At 38.8% G+C, this 21,092-nt stretch overlaps 1 protein-coding gene across 2 annotated transcripts in view; it reads left to right on the top strand.

Annotated features, from left to right (window-relative positions):
- MOCOS (molybdenum cofactor sulfurase) overlaps nt 1-21,092 on the top strand; it is a 221,339-nt gene that overhangs the window by 188,822 nt on the left and 11,425 nt on the right. For both annotated transcript variants that reach the window (XR_002435508.1, XM_021388068.1), the window contains exons 9-13: nt 4,719-4,881; nt 9,219-9,300; nt 12,978-13,102; nt 13,688-13,793; nt 17,932-18,058. Coding sequence is in view for 1 of the 2 variants with exons in the window: in XM_021388068.1 (XP_021243743.1) it covers nt 4,719-4,881; nt 9,219-9,300; nt 12,978-13,102; nt 13,688-13,793; nt 17,932-18,058 (603 nt within the window). In the remaining variant the exon portion in view is untranslated. The remainder of the gene's footprint in view (nt 1-4,718; nt 4,882-9,218; nt 9,301-12,977; nt 13,103-13,687; nt 13,794-17,931; nt 18,059-21,092) is intronic.

Below are 21,092 nucleotides of genomic sequence, written 5' to 3'. Positions count from 1 at the left end.
TGTAGTGAGCAGTTAATCCCATTCTCACCCAGGCAGTGACTTAGTTTCTCCCCAGTGGCAAAGAAATTGCCAATTGCCATTGTTTCTTCCCAGTGGCAAAGAAAGAATAGAAAGCCAGCGCTGCCAGAACCCGTACCACCAAATGCAGAGTGCATCATCCTCCACAACACTATGTACGCCATTACTGCAACTTCAGCCTGTGTCACCTTGGAAGGGGAAAATAACCAATACCACACAAACTGGAATTTGAGGCAAAGCATGTTAGAGAAACCCTACCACAGTTAAATGGATCCAAGTCCTGAAAATCATTTTGCCTTCTAAAATAGTGATTATACTAAGATCTCTAGGCTTTGTCATGAAAAGACTGATTCCAGTAGATTATTACTTTGCCACTCTCTTTGTCATACAGACTTCACACTTAATACCGTACTATCCCTTTGCTTTAGTAAACTCATAAACTTCTGAAATAGTAATCTTGTAGCTTGTAGTTCCCATGGTCTTCAGTTAGAAGCCAAGAATTGAAATTCAATTTCATGTTTTAAATTTAAAATAGCTTTAAATGCTTTGCAGTTGTTGGAAAGTTAGAAAAATATTTCCTATTAAAATTTGATCTTTATATTTGTCAGTTACTAAGTAGCTCTAAACCAGCTGATGTGAAAAAGTAGTTTAGGTATTAAGCTGCAATAAAATCACCCATCTTGTACTTGGATACTTGAGATTGGAATCTCAGATTTGTAAGTTCAAGTTGCAGTCTTCCAGCTGATGTGATAGGTCAGACCTTCAGCATTCCTTGTAAATGGGCTTTATTGGGAAGTACATGATCAGTTTTGTTTGCGTAAAATAAAATGTGCAGTGGAAGATTCCACCTATGTGTGCAAGACCTCATGCATCTGCCAGTGAAGTCTGCCCATCAACTTGTTGATTGCAGTATAGATGACTTAATTAGTGACAGAAGGACAAATTCAAGGATGTGAGTGCAAGCTCACACCTGTTTCATCTCCTCTTCAGAGTTACATCATCTCCTCTTTACCTAAACTGTTAGCTAAAACTGTGTTTTAGTGTGGGAGGTGCTTGGCCTCCAGTGAAAATGAGAGTGCAGAGTGCTTTGGGATCTGGCAGGATGAAGCCTTGCATTAAGGTATTCAGCTTACTACAGGTTGGTTAGCTCCCACAGTATGCAAGTTTCATGAACTTTTTCTGGCCACTCTGTTCAGTGGTGTTCCATGGATTTTGTACATATGGCTTAGGAACTACAGGGCAGAATATTCTAGCTGATCATCTTAAATTTGTATTCACTTTCCTACAATTATTTAATTAAATGGAGAGAAGCAGAAAAGAGGAGTAGCCTCTGTCCCTGACCACATTTTTCTTCTTTTCCAACATAAAAACATATCTTAAACATGCATTTTTAAACATGAACATCTCTCATGTCAATGAATTTTGCATAATTACATAGTGCAGTGTGCCCAGTAAAAAGGTTAGGACTTTAAACATTAATAACTTTATTATTCTTGCAGTAGATTTCAGCAGATAAAAATTGCATCTCAACACAGAAAACAAATTAGCTTTTAATTTAAAATACAATGCAAATTCTTAGTGATCAGTAGATAAATTATATGTAGGACCACCAGCATTTTTAAACTTGCATAATTTAAAAGCTGTTCAGTGCTTGCTTTAATGTGCCTGAAAATTGCGTTCGTTTTCATGATGACATTACGGTGAACTATGGAAAAATGCAGCCCAAAACGCTTTACAGAAAATTCTGAACAAAACAAAAGCTTGGTTTTGGAATGAATATATTACAAAAAGAAAAATTGGTAAAGAAGATGGGGTAATGCAATATACTGGTTGTGTTCTGTGCAGTGAGCTTTGTTGATGACAGATATATTTGTACGTTGTATGATTAGCTCACCTGCCATGCTGGGAATGAAGCAGTACACATGCAGTAACCAGTAAAAGCATGGTGTCCTTGCTTTCTCTCTGCCCTCCCCCTTCTAATTTGTCTCTGTAGAGGAGATGGTCATACAGCTTCAGGGAATCAGTGTAGTACGCTATTGCTTATTATGATGTAAGTTAGCCTGTTTTATTTCACTTTGCAGTAAGCTTTCCTGGCTGCTTTGCTTTGCTCTTTTAGTTGCCTGATTGTAGGTATTAAGTGCTTTCTGAGTGCCCTGCCTTGCCTCCTGCTGCCTGTCCTCCAGGATGTGTATCTCCCGTGCAGCCTGTGTCTTATCTGCTGATCTTGGGCAGACATGTGGGACGTAATCCAAGGGAGCTGAATTGAACCACTCTTATCATGCACCAAATGATGTCCTTTGTTTGAACTGCTCTAATTAAGTTTCTTGCAATCATTGAACAATCCCTTCAGCCGCTTTCAAATAATGGTGGAAGAGGGTCTGCACAGATTGAAAGCCAAACTGCTAGGGAGAATAGTAATTCCATGCTCATCTCCTGTATCAGTATTAGCAGCAAACCAGCTCTGACTGTTTTGTGATCATCTGCAACTCCCTGTTCAAGGCAGAGAACACAGTTATTTTGTTGTTGCAACTTTAATTGTTGGAGCAGACATGCAGTACACTAAGTTGAAATGTGGAGAGAAAGTAGGGCACTTGACAGCGTGCTCAGGACATCTGTGAGAGGCAGGGGACTCAATGCTGGGGACGTTTTTTTATCAGTCTTGTTACAATAGCAGGCAACCAAAGGAATGGAAAAAATGGGCTGAAGACTTTCAGTCGTGTGCTGCATCTCAGAGTGGAGCCTGGAGCTGGCCCAAAGTGGAAGCAAAACAATTGAACGTTACTGTTAGGTGGTAGGAGTCACCTATAGGGCTCTTCCTTTAGTTTTCTGCTCTTTTAGTTTATTCTCTCCGTTACATCTTGCAAATCCCTTAATGATCTGTTGTATCCATGGCAGGATGCGTTACTGATAAGCAATCTTCTGTTTTGGAAAGGAGATTTGTTAGCAGGAAATTCTTGCAGCTCTCAGATGATCACCAGCTGTTCAAAATGTATTTTGTAATCTAATTACAGGATAACCAAACAATACAGGCATCTCCAAAGGATAATTTTCAGCAAGGATAAAAAGCTGTACTTCAGCTGATATTGCAGTGTTTGGGCTGTGATTCTTCTCCTAAAAAAACAAGGCAAAGGTTCACATCTTTTAGGTGCTGATATAGAATCATAGAATCATAGAATTAGCTAGGTTGGAAATAGGTGCTGATATAGAATCATAGAATCATAGAATTAGCTAGGTTGGAAAAGACCTACAAGATCATCCAGTCCAATATATCCATCCAGATATAGTTGCTGGGAGAACGCTGTTTCAGGTGGCACCGTCAGACCTAAAGATTCCATTTTTGACTGAAGTTTTTTATCCACGCTCGCTTCAAAAACTGACAAAGAGCATTATAAATCATGTGGATAAAATACATTTCTTTAGTTTTTTCCCTTGTATGTTCTGTATCTCATGCAGTTGATAGCTCATTTGGTTGATAGTGGGAAGCTTGTTCAGCTTCAGTGCTCTCAGTTCCCTGTTTCAGCACATTTTGAGTGCCTGCTCTCAGCTCCCTCTAGTCAGCTTGTTGGTGGCAGTCTGTTCCTGAGAGCTCTTTCAAAACCTGGAAAAGTTTGTAAGAGTGGGATTTTGTGTCTTCTGTGGGCCTCTGGATAGAGCACGCGTTAAACAAAATTGTGACTTTTAATTAATATAACCAGTGCTTCAAGCCATGCTTTCTTCAGAGCATCTGAAGCTCTCAATATTTTTTGCTAAAGCCGGTTAATTCATGTGAGCAGTGCTAAGCTTCTCTACAAGAACTCAACACAGTTCATCTGTAGTTAACTTTTCTCCATATTCAACTGTGACAGAAAGCATATGTCAGTGGAAACAATATGTTTAAATGCCCAGCTTTATGTTAAAATAATGGTATTAATATTTTAGCATTCTGAAGGAGAAAGCAGTTATTAATATCGCCCAAAGACATTACTAAAATTGCTCTCTTTTTTTTTCGTTTCGAGATTACCATCTGTGTAGCATCAGAAACAGATGTTCTTTTCACCAGAAAAATGTACATGAAAGCAAGGACAATATGCCTGTGTAGGCTATTGGAAGTAAAGAGCATTATAGAAGCAGTGGAAGAACAGCTCGCAGAGAAGACCACATTTTGTTGCAAGAGGATTTGGAAAACTATTGTGCTCGTAGCTAAAACAGAAACTTCAGCAGTGAATATTTTCTCAGAAAACTGTTCCACTTTAAAAAAAAAAAAAGTGGAAGTTTATTCAGAGTTCTAAATTTCATGTTTTCCTTGTTTTCTGCTTCTTTTTTTCCTAATTCATACAACTCACACGAAACCCACATTCTTTGTGAATTAAAATTGTTGAGGGGAGAGGTTCTAAAGATGTCTGAGTATAAAATTGAAAACAGTTTTCCGAGTGTTTCAGTGATTGTTTACTGTATTCCCACAGCTCTGTTAAATCAAAGGGTGTGATAACGTGCAACAAATTATAGCAACTCCATTCTCTTTGGTCAGCTTCTTGCAGTGAGAACTTGATCTCTGATTTGCAGTTAAAGTTTCTTTTATAAAGGCTGACATTGGCTTGCAAAAGTTTTTCTGATTTCAAGGAATTCACTTATTGGTTTCTTTTCCCTATCTTTTCAGCATGAATCTCTTAAAGCAACTAATATTTTCTAAACCTTTCCATTACGTCCTGACGCTTTTCCAGGTTACAGAATGGCCGGTAGGAAAGCAAGGTTTGCTGTATGACCGTAACTGGATGGTTGTAAATCAGAATGGAGTTTGTATAACTCAGAAGCAAGAGCCAAAGTTGTGTCTTATAAGTCCCTCAATTGATCTGAAGCAAAAGATTATGGTCATTCAGGCAGAAGGTAAGTAAACAATATCCTTTTTCGCCCTTTGTTACTGATGTTAAACTTACATGCAGAGACACCTTTGTGCATGCACTGAAATACTGATTGCTACGTATGCGTACCAGCTAAACAGACATATTCTGCTACCAGCTGCCGGTAAAGAAAGCTGAGGCTGCAATAGCCCTGGGTAGTTTCCTAGCTTATTGTTGGGACAGGCAGAGAGCAGATAGCAAATCCGTATGTGCAGTCACAAAGTGAATGCTTCAGGAAGGAAACATGATTTGATAAATGTGGAAATCCATTGACTAATCTGTCCCTCCACATCATGAAAGAGAGTTCACCAGCCTGAAGGAGCTGTTACCGCTGTGAAGGTAAAGGAATAGGAGTCTAACATCAAACATCTTGGCCAAAGCCCTTCCTATGTTTAGCTCTCCTCCTTCTCCCAGCAGCTATGGGACTAGAGGGGTAGAGTCTTCAGTGGGAATTAATATGAATTAAGATAAGAACTAGATAGTACTAAGCTCAGTTAAGTACTTGCACTAGCAGGCATGTTTGGGCTTCTTTTGATTCATCAAAACCCTCTTTATTATCTGCTGAAGGGAAAAAAAGAGAAAACTTTATGGTAAGCTTTATGGAAAGCCCTTTGCTACTTGGGGATACAAATTATTTATTTTCCTAACAGTGCTATTAGCACTCAACAGTAGAACAGGTTTGTATTCCACTGAAGTCATTATTAATGCCAAGTTTGCGTGTGGCTGAGTGGTGTTTATCATTTCCCTTGTGTCTAACATTTACTCATCCTGTATGTCTTAACTATTATTAATATATGTGTTCTCATTTTGCACAGCTAGAGAAAAACAAGGGAACTTATATTCAGATTTTTAACCCCTTATTAGATCTCTATGTGGGTGGTTCTGTAACTACAGCCTCCTTTCTATTTGTACAGTGCATTTGTTGTCCATTCCAGCTGTCTGGACAGTTAATTTCTTTTGTCTGTCAGGTTTGTCAAACGTACGTTAGGGTATTTCTGCTATTTTTTTGAATACTTTTTGTGTGTTTCAGATCCCAAACAAAATGTTGTTTTTTCTTAGGGATTCCAATTTGGCTCTCAGGGGGCTCTCTCCCCCTCCAGACACATGCATTCCTTTCCCTCTAGAACTTTTCATTAGTGGAAGAAATTGTTTATAGCTATTTGATTTCAATATGGTTCAGTATTCCATGTCCTCTCTGTCCAACAAAATATATTTGTCATTGTGATTTAGTGTGACAGTAACTACTTTAATATCTTTTGCCAAATCCTTCCTGTGCTGAGACTGCTTCAGGTTCTTTCTTTAATCCCTGTGTGTGAGCTGTCTAACAGCCAGCCCTGGATGGACAGGCAGACCCACTGTCTGACCAACCTGTGGTGTATCCTGCTGTCACTGCTTGTGCTGCTCTTCTCATGGCTATTCCTTACTGTGGTAGAGGGAGGGAGCTTTTAATTTTGAGAAGCTGCATCTCCAAATTTTGGCAGTTATTTTCGTAGTCTGTGTGGTTGTTAGCAGGCATTTCCTATTCTTTTTGATATGAAGGGTACAACAGATCCTCACTATCACTAGACCCGCTTTGAGAAAACTGATGTCATTTACAACCAGCTCCCAAAGAGAAAGATAACTTCTTCTATCTTGACGTAGGGTTGCTTCCACTGAAATAGTTAATGATGGAACTCCCAGCAGCTCAGGGCATGTGTCTTTATTTCCAGAAGTCGCACTGCTAGAGCGAGAATCAAGGAGAATCTTTTTCTCCTGTTCCACCAAACAGGTAGGGGCACAGACAGCACTGGGCTGGCTCCTGAGCCATACAAACACAATTTGGTTAAGAATACATTCCTGTAAAAGACTAATTTCTCTCTTTACACGTTAGCTGACAATCAGCATTACTCTGGCAAGTTGTGACTTACTTTGCCACCACATGGAGGGAGAAATTTTAAGTGCTATGAAGGCCCTTTAAAACACTGGAGTAGAAAAATGCTTGCAGAACTGAACGACTAATTACACTTTATGGAGTTTATTCTGCCTTCAAATGGTCATGTGTTACTGCCAATAAAAATAATAGGAATTACACACATACACTGCTGAAAGAATGTACATGAATAGTTTATATTTCAGTCTATTGAAATAACAGACCTCTAATTTTTCTCATTGACTGAAAATAGGAGCTATAAAGACAAGAATATTTTTTTATATATTAATACTGTGAGCACATCTGTGGATCTTATTATCAAGCAAATGACCATGGAGAATGACAGCTCTTACAATTTAGTAACTGGCAATATTCTGCTTTATTTTTTTGCCTCAAGATAGAATAAAATTGTAATTAACAATGTTTAACTGACCTAAAACTCACTGTAAAATGTGTATTGTCCAATAAAAGTGTGATTCACTTGTTAGTTTATAATAGCAGGGCTTTTTAAAGCCCTGAGACTCTATTTTAAGAAATGTTGTGAATATGCCTTTAGAATTTAATTTTAAAAGATAGTAACAGATAAAGACACACACAGTGTCCTTACAGGTGGATTGGATCTAGATGATCTTTAAGGTCCCTTCAAACCCAAGCCATTCTATAACTCTGTAATTCTATGAATCAAACTTTTCCAGAAGGAATGATGCTTGTGTTCAATTGTTTTGAAGTACAAGAACATTTGTTCTGGTCTGTAAGATGACAATAATGTCTTCTTTTTTAGGTTGTTGCAGGCAACTTCAATGCATGTACATAGGTTGCTCCAAAAGTAATGCCTTCTATTTATTTCCATGGAAACTACAGCAGATAGAAAGAGCACAATAACACTGCTAAAAATCTGCATTGCTATCCAGAACGTGGATTGTCTTTCATGTTGCTGTTGCCACTGATGAAATGCAGCACCCACTGCCTCACTGTGCTCACATCCACTGTTTGGCCTCCATCAACGTTCAACCAGTGTTGATGAATGTCAGTGGGTGCCATTTTTTGCATATGGAGGTATTCAGTGACACACCTTTGCTTCATACACAGTTCCGTGTCAGACACCATTTTGTCAGACTGCTCCATTGCTGACATCTCTTGCATGGCAACAAAATGAATTGGAATACTGGTGGGAACGTTCAACCTCTACTGCCATACCACCGACATCCACCTCTGATACTGTGAGCCAACATCATAAAATAGGAGGCACTACTTTCAGAGCAGCTCTTGTATTACTTTCAAGTTTTATTTTCCTAAGTTAAGCTAACTTTTCCTCCATTGTCTTTGATTCTGAAGTATGCCAACTTTGCTATCTAAGTAGAGAATGGGAGTCTCTCCATGTTGAAAACTTGCATGGACTGGAGCTATTAGCTGAGCTATAGCGAATCTGAACTACATTTCATTCCTCTCCTTACAATAAAAAAAAATATTTGATTTCACCATGTCAAAGGGCTAATAGAGTCTATTTCTTGTTTGTAGAACAAAAATATAAGCAGGAAGTAATGAGTGAATTCAAGATGTGCTGGTTTAAAACTGGAGTACTGGAGATGAGACTCTGTTGGTTTGTGTTGCAATATAAAGAAAAGAGTTGGATTCATTGCAGCCATACAGGCACACTTCGTTCATCATTTAGGATTATTGCTTTCAATTAACAGACAGCAAAGCTGTACAGCTTTATTTTTTCCTCCTAGTAAACCACAGCAGCCATTCCATCCATTTGGCTCATTCTATTCCAGATACAAAAACTATGGAAAAAACTTCTAATGGATGTCATTACCAGGGATTCATCATCTTGTTTAAACACAGAAATGGATTCATGTGAATACTTGTCTGTTTGTGATATCAATACATTTTATCTTTACTCCAATTATTATCATTTAATGACACATCGTATTTCTTTCCATGTACAGCCTGTGATTATTTTTTCTTTTCTTTGCCCCCATCTTCCTGTTCACTCCATCCCACTGCTCTAAAAGAAGAGACAGCAGTGATTAACCTCATCTCCTGATTTGCTAGAGAGAGCACAACAGTGATAAACCCATCCTTTCAGCAGAAGCCATGACTGAGGCAGTGATTCTGCGCCAGTTATATTGCCTGAGATTCACAAAAAATGAAGTTACTCAAAGCTGAAGCTGTGTATTCCTTAATGTGGCTTGGGTGCCAAGGTCATCTGCAGCCTTTGCTCTTTGCATTATCATTTGGAGCCACCTGCAGGCAGAGAACATAATTCTAGCAAAAAGGAAGAGTGGATTTTTGTCACGCAATATTTGGGAGGCTGCTGTGATTGTGAACAGGTGTAAAAACAGGCATTTGATTCATTATTGTATGATTCTGCATAAATGTTTTTTAATTTGGTTTTCTCTCTACCTATCTAGGCATGGACCCAATATCTGTATCACTAGAAGAAAATATTGGAAAAGAGGCTGTGATCTATGAGAGCAAAGTCTGTTCACACAGGTGAGTGAGAGGAGAGAGGAATCCGAGCTAAAAATCACTGCAGTGAAACTATGAACATGATCAGATAGACACTAAGGGGCAAAGACCTTTAAAAAAAGCAAGGGAAGGTAGAAACCAATAAATGTTCAATGATTTAGGGGGCCAGGAGAAGACGGTTTGAGATAAGTAATTTGGCATGAACAGCATGTCTGGTAGAAAACAGTAAGTAATAGCATTAATGAATAGGAAATTAAGTGGGGAGGTTACAAGAGACTGATGACATGGCAGTAACTTGAGTAAGAGAGATCTTTGCTTTACATTTTCCAAGGATGAGAATAGGGAAGGATGTTGCTACTTGCTTCCAAATGTCAAACAGGGACCTCAGCAGGACTGTAGAAATACAGCTCATTCATTTGACAGTAATGATGCGGGCACCTTTGCCCATTTCACGCTGAACTGATTCAAATTTGCTAGAACCCACTGAAATTACAAATAGCTTTCCTTATATTTTCAACCCCTTTTAATTTTGTTTTGACCATCCATGTTGATCAGTGTCCCCTTAACAAGCTTGGGAGGGCTGCAGGTGAGCATGTGAAATGTCATCAACTCTAAATCAAGACATAGCACTTCAGTGAAATATAACATTATGAATAAATTAATTTTCTATCAATGAATTAAGTGTTAGTCCATAATATTTTCTAAGTACATCCCAGTCTCAATAGTTTTTCTGAGTGAGTGGCAGTGTTTCAAATTCCTTCCTAAAGTATACTTGCATTAATTACTACTTTTATTTTATTTAAACTTTTTATTTTATTTTTATTTAAATTACTTTTATTTTATTAATTACTACTTTTCACCATGTCTTTTGATAAGTCCAACTGAAAAAGTAATTTACAGATTTCTTTAGTCTTTTGACCAATGTATGCTGGTTCTTGTAACCCTATATTTGCTTTTCTGAGGTTAGCATTAACAAACCAGCAGAAGTGCTGGCCATTTTCCCTATGTAGCCATGGAGGAAATGATCTTCTCCTTCTTTTCCACTAGCTATTCAGATGGTGATAAAGAGGATTGTTCCCTCAGGAGTATATTTTCCTCAGGTGGTGGAATTCACCCAAGAGTCGTTTGTTTTAACCATCTGTCCCACTTCCCTTAGTGTTGACTCATCCCTCGCCTCCCCATGGTTAGCCCATCTATTACAGGTGCTGCTGTAAAGTAGCCTAGGTTATCTTTTGCTCTGTGTCTATATATTTTGTTGTCATACCGTTTATTATAGTATGTCTTTCATGTCAGTGACTGTGCTATTTTAGTGCACGAAGCAGGAAATTTTTGTGGGAGACAGCTTAGAGGAGGAAGAAAAGGATGAAGCGACGAGGAAAGGGGAGATGCAAGACAAACTGCACAGAGTAGATTGTGAAAGGCAAATGAGCAAGGTAGGAAATAAAGCCATATGAGTGGACAAAATTCATGAGGCTCCCCAAACGCTCAGAGATCCAACAACACTGATGCCAGGTTTCCATGTTTCAACAGGGGAGCCTCCACAGCCTCGAAATGAGAAATAGGAGCAAAACAGTGCTTTGCTCACGTTGGAGGGACAGGGCTTTTTAGTGCAACATCTAACAGTGAGCAGATGAAAGTACTCACAGAAGCCAGTGTTAAGTTTATGGGTGCTGCAGAAAACCCTAAGGTTTAATGCTCTGCTGAAATAGGCAGGGACACGGATACAATATCAAAAAAGTCAAGGGAAGGATATTTATGATAGAAGAAGACAAAAGTATAGTTAAAAACAAGATGAACTGAAGCTGTTATGGGTGAATATAAGTATTATACCCCTTGGGATCAATATTCAGACTTCATCTGTCCTTGTTTCTTGTTCTATAAATTACCTAGCCAAAGGGACCAGCTGTAAGGCACTGAAGCTGAATGACATAATAGTGCAATGAGTGGGGAACTCAAAGCAGACAGCAAGTAAAATCTGGGGACTAGGCCCCGCTTTATGAATTGTCTGACATGTGCCAAATGAAATGTAATGCTGACAGATGGGAAGTAATACTTGACAAAAATAAACACAAACAGAAAATGAATAGACATGAACTACAACAGAAGAACTTTGAAAAGGACCTTGAAGAGACAATGGTCCTTGCTCAGAAAATGGTCTGGCAATAAGGGAAAGCAATTGGAAAGCCTTGGAATCTTGAAGTACAAAAAACCACTCGGTGACATTTGATGAAATATTCAGAATGCTGTGCATCTCTAACTCAGCCACTGTGATTCAAAAGAGAAAGTAAACAAAAAAGAGGGCCAAACTGTCATCCTGATTTATGCAGTATTAAGTCCCAGCAGGCAGCTAGGCAGTTGGCTCAGCAGAAAACTGAAATACCCCTAGCACCTCTGTTTGGGTGGGAAAAACTATTTAGGGAATTTGTTTCACCTGTACTGTGATCATGAAAGATTCATGCCGTCTCATTAGCTGCCTTCTCCCTAACACAGCGAGCAGCAAGGACACAAGCACTGCTCACCTTAGGTTATGAATATCATGTGGAGATTCACCTTTTGTCCCTGATTCTAGCCACATTGCCTGCATCTCCTGGCAACAGTTTTTCATTTCAGCTCTAGGACATCACTGACTAGAAGCAGCTGGTGGGCATCTGTCCAGTCTCAGACTGGGGAGAGTGATGCTCAGCTGCATCTCAATCAGAATTCAGAACAGCAGCTGGAGGCTTATCTGATCCCTGCAGGATTATAAAATCTCTTGATATCACTTTTCCTGGCTTTCTACCTGTGTAACTTGATTGAACACACAGAACATTTCATAAAGCCAAGCCAATTCCTCTCTCAATCCTAGGGCTTAGCATCTTTTACCGTGCGGGACTGTTTTTTTGTTTCACGGAGAAGAGAGTCACCATCCAGATCAGCTTTCTTGTCTGGGTAGGATAGCGAGGTGAGCACAGGACCACTGCTACTTCACTTTCCTTACTACAAGAATCTTGCCTAGACAGTCATGAGAATCTGCATTCCTCTTACCTATTTGTGCCATTTAAAAGTTAGATATCAGTCAAAATGTAGTTAAAAACACTCCTGGAGTAAGAGTCATCCCATCCTGAGCTCTGAGATAGATGCAAAGTACTTATCTCTTTCTATTTTCTGTGAGGGAATCCAGACAACTGGCTAAAACTAGATGCCCCATTTTTAGAAGATTGAAATTAAGATGACTCTGGGTTGAGGATGCTAATTGCAAGTAGGTCTGATCTGTGTCCTTTCTGAAATGAGAGCAGTGATCTGAAAACACTTCTAGTAGAGCTTAGATCCAGGTAAAGAAGGCAAATCTTGCGTAACTCACTAGACAGATTACTAGTAATGGGAACCATCTTTAGGTAGAGAAAAACTGCTGCATGGGCTCTACTAGTGGAGTAAAAAGCATATACCAGAGAGTAACTTTTTCATAATACTTCATTGCAGTGCTTTAGTATGGACTACCAGTTACTGTATCTCAGAGTCACTGTCTTAAGCACTACAGTTTTATTCTGCAATAATTGCCGGTATAATACTAAATTAGATCTCAGGAATATTAAGACTAACAGAGTAAAGCTGAGGAAATTGGGAAATAAAATTATGCAGAATAAACATCTTTGTCATTTGTCTTCAGTTTTGCAAGTAATTTGGCAATCAAATTTTGTAAACTTCCTCCATTCTCATGATAGGGTGAAAACATATGACTGTGGAGAAAGAACTGCTGGCTGGTTCTCTACATTTCTTGGTCGTCCGTGTCGATTGATAAGGCAAAGTCCAGAGAGGAAAAATGACGCACAACACAAAAATACAAAAGGTTTGTTGCCAGTCTTAAAAAAGAAATGGTACCTCACTTAATAAATATTGAGTAATTGCCTTCACACTGACTATAAAATTGCCTTGATAAAAGGTGAAAGAGTCATGCAATATTGATCTAGTAGGCTTCTATGGGTACATTTATTCCTAGACTGCTTTTGTTGCCCTTCTCTTGCTTTCTTCTGGTGAAAATGTACAAATACCTCTGTCTTTCTTTTTTATTATTACTACAATGATTTTATCTGGAAATTCAATGATCATTTTGAGAAATGGTAATGAAAAATCTTAAAAGAATTTATTTTTTACGATTTTTTTAATAAAAGCAATCAAATTGAAAGAGCATTGAAAACCTATAGATACTGCTGTTGTAAATTATTTTAAAACTCATCTGTATCTCAGTTTCTAAATACATTGTATCATTACAATTTGCAGTTTTGAGGGGATTCCTGAAATCTTTCCTTAGTGTCTGGAGCCCAGTGAAAAGTGTTTTAGTGAGGAAGAATAAGAGGTCAAAGGAAAAATGAAATTGGTATTATAGTCTTCCTGATTATCCATCATTGTATAATACAGGATTGATTTTTGGTAGGTCTGACATGTGCTACAAGCATCTCACTCTCTCTTGTGAATGAAGCTCAATACCTCCTGATAAATGCAGCAAGCATTCTGCAGCTGAAAGAACATGTTACTCCAAGGTAAGATCCTTCTGTCTTCAAAAGTCTTTCAGCTGTCCTGAATTCCAGAATCTTGCCAGAAGGTACCAATATGATTGTTTTATCTAGAAATTTAGAGGCACATACTTTTCAATGTTCAACAGATATATGGGTACTAAACTTCTATAATTACTCACTCTTGAAATGCTTCTGAAAACTTGAGTTAAATACTTGAATATAACCTGCCTTATAACCAGTCATCTTCAAGAGAATTTTAACAAACCTCTTGACAGCTGATCTGATGGTAGGAGACTGTTAGACATCAGTCAACTTCTGTTTGTGGAAAGAACATGGATAAGTTAGTTTTCCTTGACATAAGTAACCTGTTGGATGAAAATATGAAGTCTTGTTACTTACTGAAATACTTCTTCCTATAGGAAAGCTTCAGTTTTAGAGCAAACATTCACAACAGAAATATTTTCGAAACTATTTGCAGGACTGTATTTACTTTGTCTATTTACTTGATTTCACATTACTGTACAAAAGTGAGAGATAAAGGCAGCAAACAAAACACTTGAGCCAGACTAGGATTCAAAGTTAAGAAACCTAATGCTAATTACATTTTCATAAACTGAAACCATTTCTTGAATATAAGTGAGGAAAGGCTGGAACTCAACAGAACATCCTTCCTCAAGGCCTCCATTGTCGTTGTGTCTTCCATACCCTATGTGTTTTTTCTCTGAGCTCACGTCCCCCTTTCTTTGTCTCACCAAACTATTCTGTGTCTGCTTGGAGACATCTTCTCTCCTTGTAGTCACCCACCAAACATGTCCCCCTGCACTGAAATTCTTGTTTAGAGTTATTCCTATATATATATATATAGCTGCAGGAGGATACATATATGACTTCAGGGCTTAAAACCACAGGCTGTGTTAAACATCGCTACAGATTACCTTGCATTTCTTGAGTGTTTTCTTTCTTTAGGAGACAGCTGGGCAATTTCAGCTTATCATAGCAGTCCCTCTGGGAAAAATGCCTGGCAAAAGTTTGAATCACTCCATCTCTTAAGTACTCTGTATACTTTTTTTCAGTGATAATTAATGCCTTTTTTTGAGGCTTGACTGGCTGGGTTACATCTCCTTGGGAGAACAATGCTTGTAGGTATCCTGTATTCACATTGCTCATTTTCCTTGTGGGATCCAGTGAGGAACCTTCCAGATATGGTATTTGAGTGCACAGAAAATGAGTAGGGTTCCAGAGGGAGCAGCAAGTGGCAATGAAGGAGGATAGGGAACTTTGAAACATGCGATATCAGATGATCCACTGTTTTAGCACCTAATATCTTCCAGTGTTCTCCTCAGTGCAACGTAATCTCCTTTTTCTCATAGGATACTCCAGACATGACTGGAGCTGACATTGTGCTTGAGAAGCATTTTGCTTCCCAATTTTCAGCACAGGCTGGAAGACTCCTCCTTATTTTGCCATACTGTGCTTTCTCAGGATGCTGAGGAAATTAATTCAGTATCATAGAATCATAGAATGATTTGGGTTGGAAGGCACCTTAAAAATCGTCTAGTTCCAACCTCCCTGCCATGCACAGGGACACCTACTGTCAGGCTGCTCAAAGCCCCGTCCAGCCCGGCCTTGAACACTTCCAGGGATGGGCCATCCACAGCTTCTCTGGGCAACTGTTGTAGTGTCTCACCACCCTTACAGCAAAGAATTTCTTCCTAACATCTAATCTAATGCCTAATTGTTGATGTACAGCACCATCATTCTTCACTGCTATTCAATCATTGGCACACAAACTTTCCAAATACTGAACTACGCAATAAACTTCGAAGAATCTGCACATAGGGAACTTTATTAAATGACTTTTAGCATCTTGGCCTGTAAGTTTGTTTTTGTTTAATGGAAACCTGCTGTGATTTATAGAACCCTTTCAATTTGCAGTTGAGTTTTAATAGTTTTGCATATTCACAGTTTTGTTTGCATATTCTGTAATAAGTAAAAATTAATCTTCACCTTTGCACTTGTCTCTTGAAAGGTGATCTAAAACAGTAACAGCAATGTAAGTATAAATTAGAATGTAACATGCTGTTGGTAAACTACATGTGTAAGGAAACATCCACCTCTGCTGTTGCCATTAGGGGTTACCTCCATGAAAATCCCCATGATCTGGCCTCCTGCTCAAATGTTCCTGATAGAAATATTCTCCTGAAGGTGCAAATAATCATTTTCAGTTTCTGTTAAATATATGGAATGTTTTCTGCATTGCAGGGCCCACTGCTGTGGAAAGTCCTAAGTACTCAAGCTAGCTTTGGCAAATTACATTGATTTTCACAACAGATCCATGCTGAGATTTACAGGATGAAGATGCTTCCATCCAACAGATTCATGTTTTTAGAGAGAGGAAATAACGGGAATTTACTCAGATACATGCTGCCAAGTAGTTACAAGCAGTTCTGAGGGCTGGGGATAAATATGGGAGAGTCAAAGTATTTTGGAGGTGAGCCTGAGCAGGTAAAGAGAGAGTAAGAGTGTGGGTATTGCAGTCTTGGAGAAGCAGCATCAAGGGCTGGAAGTAGAAACTAGAAGTAGCTTTTAGCAGCTGGTTCAGAACGCTATGGACTCAGCTCTGAGGTTACCAGGGCCTTTGATGTACCTATTAATATCAGTGTGGGCGGCAGGAACTCATCTGTCTCAAAAAGCATTGAAAATTCTCTCTGTACATAGCACCCAAACTCCTTTCTGCCAGGTCTCAAGACAGTACACAGGAATCAGGAAACAAAATGGTGTAACTGAACTGTTTCATGACTAACTGCTATTTTCCCCCGTCACTCTCAGCATCAGCATAGTCTGCACTTACCTACTGCAATCATGATAAGCTGTATCTCAGCCGTGGGATTGCTTGTGGGATCTCTAGGGAAATCTTGGAGCCCTGCAATTTCCCACTGCACTTTCTATCCCCAGGCTCCTGGAAGCCTTGTGAACAGTGAAAGCTTGTTGGAGCCAGGGTTGTGTGGTTTGACTGGAGGTCAGTTCATCCTTATGCACATATGTCTGCTAAAGAGGATCATGTAGACTAGTTTAAATAAAATCAAGCTCTTTTCCTTGTAACAGATCTATTCTGTCAAGACTGCTTGATGGGAAGAGTTTTCCCTGTGCATTGATTTTGCATTTTTTTTCCTTATTTTAATTAAAACAATAATTTCAAATTGTTTCTCCTTACTTTTTTAAAACTTTTTTTTTTCCAGAACAGGAGCATCTTTCCACTACTTACCCAAGTTTTGATCTCTGCTGGAGCGTGTCATATCCAAAAGTTGTCAGACCACAACTGATGAAACATTGGAAGTTGTTCATGTCCACCATGGCTAATGCAAAGTGAAATGCTCTTTCCCACTAACAGTGGTGCTTAGAGTACCTCCCTCACAAATTTTAGGGCTGTCATTTTTTATGGTACTGGTAGAATTCTCCTTTGGAAGGAGAATGAAGAATTCAAAGTTCCAGCCAGCTTTCTGATATTTATATGCAGTCTGCTGCTCTGCCTCCCACATATATGTTCTCAGCACTGACACAAATCTACACTCTGGCAGTTCTAATGCTCGTGAAGAGGTGGAGATATCTCCCCAACAGAGATTAATTTTTTTTCTAAACATCTGTCATTTGGTGCAATCTGCTGCAGCCTACAGACAAATAATAATATGAGGAATACATTCTTTCATAAAATGCCTTTACTGGCCTTTTTCACCTTCAGCATCTGCTGGTTTTGTCCCTTTTTCAACTACAGCATGTGCAGAATATGCTTGTATTTGCTTTCTTATTAGAAGCATTTAATCAGTCAAGTGATCACTTGGTTAAAAGATCTTTTTATTTGCTACCATTATCCTCACATACAACTAATAAAGAAGTTTTTTCATATGCATTGTTTTTAATTGCTGCTTTGCATGTTTTCCTGCCTACTGAAGAAGCCACCCATTTGATTACAAGTTATAGTAGAATATCTCATGCCTGTTTTATAGCCTTTGTAATAAAACTTGATCCAAGTTATTCTGGAAAAACATTTGATGAATTCTATTAGCCGCTTGCTTCTTACAGCACAAAAATCTAGTGCAGAACTATTGCAGAACACATTAATTAAGCTTACTTTTTCTCTTCTGTTGTGAACTTTGTGATATAGATTGAAAGAGCCGTTGGAAATAGAGGAATTAATCCGACGTTTCCGTGCCAACATTGTCATCAGTGCACCAGAGTCCTTTGAAGAAGAGGAATGGGCTGAGATCTCAATAGGTGCTCTGCAATTCCAGGTACAAACTTATCTCTGTCATCTAAAGTCCTATTCTATCACTAAGCATTTTGGCCCATGGAGACTGAGTAATTTTTGCAAGGCTTTGACTTGAACATGGGCAACACCATGTGTACAGATGAAATTTATGAAGTGCTAAAGAAACCATGCTGTGACCTGTGGCAAACATGCTGCAAGATGACTGAGAGGTTTTGACATATTTCTCCACCCCTTTTTTTTCAAATTCCATAATTCATAACATTTCCCATCTCCATCCAACTGAGGCAAAAAAAAATCACTGTTTTAAGGTAGGGTTTGCAGCAAATATTGAGCAAACATGTAACAAGAGTATACTAGTTGCTTGTAAGTATGATAATCTAAATGCAGTCTCAGGTTGCTTTGCATCACTCATTGTACTGATTGCCAGAAGCCTGGACATGAATACCAGTGAGTGATCACTGTCCATTGCCCTCTGGTGTATGCATCTTAATCTCCATTCGAGACATGTTTCTAAGTCTAGCCTTAGGTAAGGCTCTTTCTTACATTTTGTTCCATATCACATAACGTGCTTTGTACTGTAAGGAAAATACTAACAAGTCAGCCTTTGCTGGCAAGGAAGTCATTTTTAGAAAAACTTCAAGCAAAGGTTCATGAAGAAGCTACACATGAAATCTAAGGAAAAGATGAATATATATGTTACATGTTGTATTGAATTTGTCTGGTCCATAGATATGAAATTCATATTTGTAAATGCATTGCCTAGGATGTGAAAGAGCAATTCATTGTTTGCTAAGGGATGATAATGAAGGATGTGAATAAGAGAAGTGCAAAGGCCAGATCTAGAAGCTGTGATAGAAATCATTCCTAATTGTTTCTATTCAGCATGCTTTAAGAAACAGAAAGGCAATTTTTTCAGTAAAGGTAGAAAATATGACTTATCTTCTCCTTTCTTATGTATACTTTGATCAGTAAGCTGCAGTGTGAGTTAAAGAAAATTGAGGAAAAATTTCTTCAGGTAGGAGACAAGGAATACAAAAGACAAAGTTCTTGCTGCATAGCTTCTTGGAGTCCAGAGTTGCAATTGGGAACTCAGCTCAAGATCCTATTGTGGAAGGTACTGAAAACTATAGAATAAAATTGCATTCCTTTTTCTGGCATTGAAATACTTTAAGAATGCAAAAATAGAAAGGCTGATGCAACTTGCATTGTCTTTTCCATTTTTTAATAGATCCTTGTCCAGATACTGAGGTAGTAACAGTAGAAATTATGTTAATAGTGCTTGATGACAGAAACATAATAGATAATATAATATAATGGTAACATAATGGTGTTGAACAAAGCAAAGTGGGGTAAAATATTTCCTTCTCTTGTGTTGTTTTTCTTTTAATAAAATATTAAAAGTTGTTGTAAATCATCGTTGTGAAAAAGTAGAACCAAATGTATGGTTTTAATGACTACACTGAAGAGTTGTACAAACAGTTCTATGTGTACATCAAAGAAATAAAATAACACTTCAGAACAGCACAGAGAAATATTTGCAGTGTAAGATTAAATTAATTGCCATATTTAAATTTTATGACAAATTTTGCAAAATTAGAAAGCTTATGTTAAGATATTTTAAGGAATAATTGTTTTCTAACATGCAGAGCTTTGCTAAGCTCAGGACGCAGTAATAAGCAAAACTCTTCTTCATTTTAATGTTTTAAAAGAAGTAATTCATGGCAGATTTTTTCTCCACCATAAAAAAATGCACCCTATTTCAAACAAGAATAAACTTTAGGAACAGTGCTCTGTATTATATATGATGTTAGACTTGAGGATCTCAGTATCCTTTCTGACTACAGACTTGTGAAAATTCACATTTTACATTCTGATTATCTATAAGTGCCATGCATACAAGAAAGAGTGTGAAAGGTAGTGGGAATCCTGCCGAGAATGACTTCGGGGTCCTGGTGGACAAGAAGCTGGACATGAGCCAGCAGTGTGCGCTGGCAGCCCGGAAGGCCAACTGTGTTCTGGGTTGCATTAAAAGAAGAGTGGCCAGCAGGGAGAGGGAGGTGGTGGTCCCCCTCTACTTGGCTCTTGTGAGGCCCCATCTGGAGTACTGCGTCCAGGCCTGGGGCCCCCAGTACAAGAAAGACACAGAGCTCTTGGAATGGGTCCAGAGGAGGGCCACCAAGATGATCAGAGGGCTGGAGCACCTCTCCTATGAAGAGAGGTTGAGGGAACTGGGCTTGTTTAGCTTGGGGAAGAGAAGGCTCCGAGGAGACCTCATTGTGGCCTTCCAATACTTGAAGGGGCGTATAAACAGGAGGGAGTACAACTGCTTACATGTGTGGATAGTGATAGGACAAGGGGGAATGGTTTTAAACTAAGACAGGGAGAGATTTAGGTTATATATTAGGAGGAAGTTTTTCACTCAGAGGGTGATGACGCACTGGAACAGGTTTGCCCAAGGAGGTTGTGGATGCCCCATCCCTGGAGGCATTCGAGGCCAGGCTGGATGTGGCTCTGGGCAGCCTGGTCTAGTGATTGGCAACCCTGCACTCAGCAGGGGTGTTGAAACTAGATGATCATTATGGTCCGTTTCAACCCAGGCCATTCTACAATTCTATGATTCTATGATACTGTGTATTTCAACTGCACAGAAACAACGTAAACCAAAGCCTGTTAGTTTAGCTCCAAGAAAATCACAGAATCGCAGGGTTTGGAAGGGACTTCAAGAGATCAGATCTAACCCTCATGCTAAAGCAGGTTCCCTACAATAGGTGTCACAGACAAGTGTTCAGGTGGGTCTTGAACATTTCCATAGAAGACGAATCCACCACCTCTCTGGGCAACCTGTTTCAGTACTCTGTCACCCTTACTGTAAAGAAGTTCTTTCGCCTGTTTGTATGGAGCTTCCTGTGTTCAAAAAAATAATATAAAATGAGAAAATCCTCATCTGGTTAAATCCTGAGGGCCTGGCTTAATTTTAAACTCAGTTCTTCTTTGGGCAAGTAGTCCTGCTGGCCCACAAATGAAGTCAAGCCATCAGGAAGTACAAATACGTTTCT

Source organism: Numida meleagris, chromosome 2 (genome assembly GCF_002078875.1).
Source record: "Numida meleagris isolate 19003 breed g44 Domestic line chromosome 2, NumMel1.0, whole genome shotgun sequence".
NCBI classification, from domain to species: Eukaryota; Metazoa; Chordata; class Aves; order Galliformes; family Numididae; genus Numida; species Numida meleagris.
Note: the sequence above shows the minus strand (reverse complement) of the source record. Positions and strands in the feature narration are given on the sequence as shown.